The following is a 7,816-nucleotide window of genomic DNA, read 5'->3' as shown; positions in this document are numbered from 1 at the left end:
GAGGTGTAAATATTGTCGAAGAGCAGGTTGCTTTTTTGTGCATCAACACAAGTTTATTGGTATTTAAACTTAATAGGGTAATTTCTAACTGCATACATTTTTACAAAACTTTTCAAATGCTGAGGTTTTAAAATGTAAAGGTTATGCAGTTGTGATTTAAACTTGATAGAGTTCGAAAACCTCTTCTAGACACAATTCACTTAACATTTTCCTTAGACTCACTTATTATTTATTTATTATGAATTATTGTTAAATCTATTTTTGCAACAAAACATTGCCTGCATATAGTGACTATGTACGATCCTTATTATGTATTTTATACTAAGAGTATAACTTGGCGAGGCTTTTGAAGTGTTTTAGTTACATCTTGGTTCTTTTCTCTCATTCCTTTACAGACAAAGATGTGAGTTTGTTATGCTTTTGTGTAAACAATACAATCAGCCTCACCGAAGGATACAGCCCTCACGCTTCGCACAAGTCTGCTCCATCACAGAACAACAACTCTGTACAACTGCTCTGCTTTTTCTAACTTGGAAAGCAACATAGTGTCTCAAAAGGCTCGGATGCATTTGTCAATGGATACGCTCGGAATTGTGGACGATAGTTGCCTGGACAACTATGACATGGCCAAAGGTGCTGGATCAAGCAATGGTGGCAGGGTCCACAGTATTGATGTCATACTGGGATTCACTAAAGACCAGGACCCTTTACTCCATTCTGTAGGTGATGATGATGGCCAAAAAGCCAATGGAGAAAACCCACAGCATCCTCAGAAGCAGATCCCGTCGGACCCCTATAGGCACCTTTCAGAATTGGGTGACAGCTCCCAAAACTCTTCCTACCATGGTGAGTCTTTTGAGGAAAGAAGCGATCAGGCACGAACGCTCTCAAATACTTCCTTAGATCACTTTGGGGATTTTCTGCTCAACTGTATACAAATTGGAAATAGGGCTGTATTATCAAAAATGGTGTTGTTTGTGTCTCGCATGTCAAGTTTCGAACGCAATACCCCCACATGGTACATTCCCCCACTGCAGGCGTTTGTTAAGTATGGACATCTGGATGGGCCTTGTTGGAAATACAACCAAAATACAGTTCGAGGTGAAGAAGCCAGTGATATAAGCCTGATGCCAGACATCACTACCTATTGCTAATCAGCTAAACTGGAACGTAATCGATTATGTTTTTTTGTACATACATACGTTTTTTATTAACTTTTGATTAAACAACACCTGTATCTTAAAACAAATAAAACCATGTGATCGATATGATCCATTCAAATGCTTTGAACCTATTCACAGGCTGTAAGCTTAAAGCTATCAAATACAATATTTCTATATCCCATGTAATAATTTACTGACATGATGAAGCAGATGAAAAAATCAATAAAAAGACCACTTAGCAAACTCTGGAAAAAGTTTTAAAAAACAACAACACCTGACAGGTTCTGTATAATTATGGACACTTCCAATAGCAACACATATGTTCTCTCAGTTGCCATGAGTAAATGTGGCCATCTGTTACTTGGTTAATATTAAAAAGGTAATGTGCACCCAGTGTACAGCAGATTTGTAATAACCTAGAAGCAGTAATTCACTGTCTGAGATAAGCTTCTTATGCAACGTTTGTTTCTCAAAAGCCAACATTTTGAATGGAAAAATTACATGAACAAATAATATAGCTGCAAACGATGTGAACAGTACAGTAGCCACAACAGACAAAATCCAGTGGGTGAGCTACACCAGATTAATTCTGACCAGGAGCACAAAGGAATGGATAGAAGAGTACATTACAAGAAGTGATTTCTGTGTCTTTGGTTGTTTTGTTTTGTTGGTTCACTTCTGATAAGCTATATAGGCCTCATAGTCCCAGTGGTAAATGTGCCTTGGACAACACACTCACTAAAAAAATCACAGTAAATAAATGTATTCATTAAATTAACATGCCCGTCTCTATTAGACAAAAGAAGCCAATACCTAATATCTACATGTTTCCTCTTAGATAATAATAATAATTCCTTATATTTCTTATAGCGCTTTTCCAGATGCTCAAAGCGCTTCACAAATACACATTACACATACATGCAATGGTGTTAAAGGCTTTAAAAGGATAGAGGGACAAGGGTGGTGCCTGCTTAGGGGAACCCTGTATTGTTTGCCTTAGGGTAGATAGTGATATTTAGGGTGTAGGACATGACATGATTCTGGTTATGGTTTGATGAAAGATAACCTGAAGACTGGAATGTTGATACACAAATGATCTACAAACATGTCTGTATAATCAGGAGCCTCCATTCTCTGTAGTGACACATTTTACTTATTTATCTGCAAGATTTGCATCTCCCATTATGGCATTAACTTATTGTGGCTATTAAAGGCAAAAATCCCAGTCATACCCATGTCATGTTGCACCATTTAATACAATGCTTTTAAGAAATTCAAGTGCCTTGAACACAAAGCTCTTTTTGACCAGACTACATTTTTTCTAACAAACAATCTGTTGACAATATTCTCTTACAATTTGGTATGATTAGCTGGGTGCATCACACATAGTTTACTTGCTTCAAATCAATTTTTTTAAAAGACGGAATCTGGACTTTGACAGTTTAAATCCCTTGTTAGATTAGAGGAGGCGGGGACTTGCAGGTTTAACTGGTAGCATCTGTTACTATGGGATTACTGAGAGGGAAGAATTCAGTGAAAGATGTGATATTATTTGGACTTGCCAAACCCCTGGTGTCCATTAAGCTGTTTTATCATGAGAAGAGTTAAGATTTCACTTTTTAAACAGGCTGTATGTTACAATGTGATATTCGAATGTTGATAATGATTTTTCTTAATTCTTGGGACATATTTTTGTCTTCAAACAAGAAAAGACAAGTATTACGAATTCATTATTTATTTGATATCAAATAAACGAAGGAGTAGTCTCCGGGATGGATGAAATGGGAGACACCTTTCTTGGAAATGGAGTGTAAAATGATCCATGCTCATTCAGATATTGCATTGCTAACTATGTTTCTGCCTTTGGACGTTTCTAAATTTGTAATCTGAGTTTTGAGGTGTAAACTGTTAAAGATTTACCGATATGTTATTACTACTGACTTGGTAGTTATAGGTAGGATAGTGCACACAACGAATTGTCCCTAAAATGATGAACTGGCTACAAATCTTACTATTCGTATTTTGTCCTTAATTTTAGAATCAGACCTTTTCTCCGCTGACAAATGTGTTGAAGAAATGAGCAGTCTGCAGAAGGAAGTGGATGTTGCTGAAGAGGCCATTACAGAGGAAGAGCGCACTAAAAAGAAACACAGAAGAAACCGTACTACCTTCACCACCTATCAGCTTCATGAGCTGGAGCGAGCATTCGAGAAGTCCCACTACCCAGACGTCTATAGTCGGGAGGAGTTGGCAATGAAGGTTAACTTGCCAGAGGTTCGAGTTCAGGTAACTAAGTGATATCCAAATAGTTTCCTGTGGTCTTGGTACACAGCCTGTGCTTTAATTTATAATGTAATTATTGTATCATTTGTTTGGATATTTCCTTTTACACAAAAAAAAGAGTAGAAAAACAGTTGTCCAGTTTAGGAATGATGGAGATTTATCTAGAACACTTCTAATTGAGCCATTACCCTATCCTCAAATTAGGTTTTGCTAAGGTTATCTACATATGATCAAATCTACTGTTTGTTGCTAAAGTTAATTTAAAAGTTTCTGCAATCCTATACCACCTTTAGGAGGTACATAGTTTAATGCTATTGAAGCATATTCTCATAGCATCTATTTCATTTCCATGGTCCAGGTGTGGTTCCAAAACCGGAGAGCCAAGTGGAGACGACAAGAAAAGATGGATACTAGCACCATGAAGCTTCACGACTCACCCATGCTATCCTTCAATCGTCCTCCGATGCCTCCCAGTGTGGGGCCAATGTCCAACCCGATGCCCCTAGATCCCTGGCTGACCTCACCCATGTCCAGTGCCACACCCATGCATACCATCCCAGGGTTCATGGGTTCACCGCAGGGCCTGCAGCAGGCCTATTCAAGTCACAGCTTCCTCAACAACCCACCTGGTATGGTCCAAGGTATGCAGCCAATGGGTCCTCCCCCCTACCAGTGCCCGCCCAGCTTCAACGATAAATACCCGATGGAGGACGAAAGGAGTTCCAGCATCGCAGCACTCAGGATGAAGGCCAAAGAGCACCTTCAGTCAATGGATAAAACCTGGCAGCACATGTGATCATGAGGCACTTTGGAAGGATTTTTTAGCTGTTTCCCGTGAATGTTTACAAACATATTTTTCACTGATTATTTCCTGTATCTATGACGACGATACATGGCACCAAATGAGTCAGACATAATTTCACTGATGCTAATAAGCAACTCTAAAAAAAAGAAATCATGATTGATTCTCTGGGGGCCCTTTTTTGATTTAGCTCGAAGGTTTTTGGAAATGACTCTTATTTAGAGAAAATCCTCAATATGAATGTTTTTACACTTTGGTTTGAACATTTTCCTGCTCTCCTGAGAGAGTATCTTTGTGGAGATAACTGAGCTCTGTGCTTTGGGCATTTTCTGGTATCTAGATCCTAGAACTAGACAATTGTAGTATACAGATGGATGGTTCAAAGAGGGGTTTCTCTGTGTATGTCTTTCGGTTGGGTTTTCTCCATGATATTCAAACTATTTAAAAAAAAAAGTCTATCGGCTGTCCAGCATATTCTACTATATTCTCAGCTCATTTGAAAGTTGGCAGACAATTTTATTCAAAGCAATTCTCCCACTTAATTCTATTAAGCGATATGCGTGTGTGTGATTTAAATCATTAAACTGGCCTTTTGAAGAGCATTGAGCCCTGATGGGGTAGGTTATCGGAAGTCACAGAGCGTAATCTGGCTCAGAAGCTAATTTAGACAGACAAGCATACCTCTTAACACCTAATTACTGCTTTTAAAGCGATTAACCCCGGATTCTCAGCCATAGACAAAATGCCTTCAGTTGCCCCTGAAAAAAACTTTTTCAAGACCTGATTATCTTTGCCCCTCCCCTCCCCTCCCCTCAAACTTGACAATTTATATATTTTTTATTTACCGATACGGCACAACATATTGATTTTGTTTTTTGTTATGTCCTGTCTTAATCTTCATCTTATTTGTAGAGGATGCTTTTCATTGCATTGTTGACAAAATATTCCCTAAAGACAGGTGGATTATGAGTGAGAGAGTTAATAGGTGCTGGCAGCCTCTCTTATCATTGGATGTAGCACTGTTGGACCACAACAAGAAGGAAATTACGTTACATTAACCTTTATCAGAGACGTAATGATAATATTGCTTGTGTGTTTTACACAGTACAATATGTTGGCATTTGGTATGTGTGCATTGAAATAAAGCAAAAAGGTGCTTTACTAGTAAATCATTTCCTCTCTGGCTTTGGAAAGGCAATAAAAACATGCAATTAAATGGAATCAATGGAAGAACGACTTGTAATGCATTTTACCAATGCTGTCCACTATTTGGAAAAATAAGGTGGTATCAAGTTTTATCTAGTGCTGGCAATGAAAATATGTGTACACCACAATGAAGTGTGAGGAAAAGTCCTCCTTTAAATCACTCTAAAACATAATGTGTCCATCATGGCCTTTAGAAATGGCAGCACCCACATTGTCAGTTTTATAGGTTTTGTTTTTTATATTGTTACAATCCCTGTTGACAACAGTGGACTAAAAGGCCAAAGACGACATTTCTTATTACTAGAAAACACATTAATAAATGTGTGAGGATGTTTATTATGTTTAAAAAAAAGATGTCATCAGTTAAGTATTTTCTAGTACTTTTGAGTTTAAAGAATGTGTTTTTCATTTAACATGTGCAAAATACAGAATAAAGTTACTGTAGCACCACTGTAGAATAACGTTGATGGTGGATCTTGTATTTCTTTCTATGCATGCATTAATGAGCCACCAACATGACTTAGTGCCGTTAATGAGCGCTGGTGTACAAAAGGCCATGTAAGCTGTGACAGAACGAGCTGGCCTGATGGAGGCCTGTTGTGTTCGTCCAAGCCTGTGGAGCTTTGCCAGGCCGTTAGGCAGATGAAGCTCCACTTCATCAGGCCCAACCAGGGGTGTCAGGAGGCCCCGCCCGCTAGGCTGCAGAGGCCACAAGGGCTCAAGTTCTAATTGCCCTACGGTAGCGTGTGTTCAGCTGCACTAATTTATTTTGGATGGCAGTTTGTAAAAAGGACCCAGTCAACCTAAACGAAAAAGCCAACATCAGGGTGGGAGATTTTTAAAATCATAAATAAATAAATGCTTGTGTCAACTCACAAAATGGCTTAATGAAGTGTTCATGGGTCTGCATATTCAAAGGAACAATGGAGTGCAAGGATTTGTTTATTTGATTTGAAAATATACATTTCATGTTAAATATATATAAGGAATACTCTTGGCTTAGTAGAGACTCAGATAGATAATAATAAAAACAATTAAACCTAGGTTTTACCAAATGATATAGGCCTCTTAGCATCTCTGCATTATAACAATAATGGAGCCAAAATAGCTAGGTAGGGAATGTGCATAATACATTAGTGGTAAGTAGATGAAAAAACTTAAAGTGAATACACTATGTTACGTGACAATCCTTTCTCACCACACCTTTGTCAGAAAGACTTAATGTTGCAACACCCAGAATTTGCTAGAGACACTTTCAGAACTAGTGTTTAATTACGCACATTATTATGTTATTTTGCTTGGCCAAGCGTGACCTTTGCTGGGGCCCGGGCTCTAGTTAACAGGCTGACTAGCGGGACAGGGTCCACGGTGGAAATAATAAGGGTAAGGAGCGGAATTAATTGGGTTTGATTAAGAACACTTTTCAAAGGACACCATTTCCCCCCGTTGACATAATTGGGGATCATTTAGAGAGTGGGGGGATTTTGTTGGCTGGCGCCAGTTACTCGTCTTCGCCCCAGTGTTCCCTCTAGAAAAAAGGACATGTCACTCAAAAAGCACCTCCTTCCTCGTCTGTCTTGTGCATAACATGCATCGGCACACATGTTAACCTTTTCGTTTTGCCAATCATTGCATTGACTACCATTCAGTCTCTTACTTTGTGTGTTCAGCATGTTTCGAAACATGTTTACATTATTGAGAATCAGACAAAAGATCTGCACACTGTATTAAAAAGATTTAACAATGGCTGACAAAGATCTCTGTTCGATCCAAAGTTGCACATTTAAAACATTGGGAGATTTGTAGTGTGTGCATTTTTTTTTCTGATTCTGGCTTAGTTTGGTCTTTTGATCTGGCAACTGTAGTGTTTGAAAGGGGGTACCCAACCCAACCCTTTATTTTCTGTTCTACATGCTTGCCCACACAGCCTGAATGCACGGCTTGATTTGATTCTTAGCAACATCAAGCAAGCAATCCATTGCTTTAGAAAATTACCTCCTATTGTCTAGTGGTTAGAGTTAAAACATAACTGTAACATGATGAATTAGAATTTGTTGCTGTAAAGTTCTGCAACGACTAGTTATTTTCTCTTCACCTTTCACCAATGGGAGATACCTGCATTCCAGTGCTGATCTGATTGTAGAGTTTATGGTGGTTGGCTTCCTTTCTTTCTGTAGGTGTTTGGGCTTTATGGATTCATCTCTTGTCTTAACCTGTATACAAAATAAGCGTCAATATTACCATCTCTTTTATTTAATAAAAAAAAGGCAGCAAGATCAAATAGGAAACCCTTACTTTTCTTTGTATCACATAGCGGGATTGACATGATGGAATGGCATCAGAAACATGTCCAACTTGCCAG

At 38.5% G+C, this 7,816-nt stretch overlaps 1 protein-coding gene across 1 annotated transcript; it reads left to right on the top strand.

Annotated features, from left to right (window-relative positions):
• The first annotated feature begins 563 nt into the window (after nt 1-563).
• LOC117462996 (retinal homeobox protein Rx2-like) lies at nt 564-4,242 on the top strand. The gene is made up of 3 exons (XM_034105395.1): nt 564-846; nt 3,202-3,449; nt 3,805-4,242. Exons 1-3 carry the CDS (start codon nt 564-566, stop codon nt 4,240-4,242), a joined length of 969 nt encoding a protein of 322 aa, XP_033961286.1.
• Nucleotides 4,243-7,816: the final 3,574 nt, after the last annotated feature.

This window comes from Pseudochaenichthys georgianus, chromosome 17 (genome assembly GCF_902827115.2).
Source record: "Pseudochaenichthys georgianus chromosome 17, fPseGeo1.2, whole genome shotgun sequence".
NCBI classification, from domain to species: Eukaryota; Metazoa; Chordata; class Actinopteri; order Perciformes; family Channichthyidae; genus Pseudochaenichthys; species Pseudochaenichthys georgianus.
The sequence above is the reverse complement of the archived record's forward strand: the minus strand, read 5'-3'. Positions and strand labels throughout refer to the sequence as shown.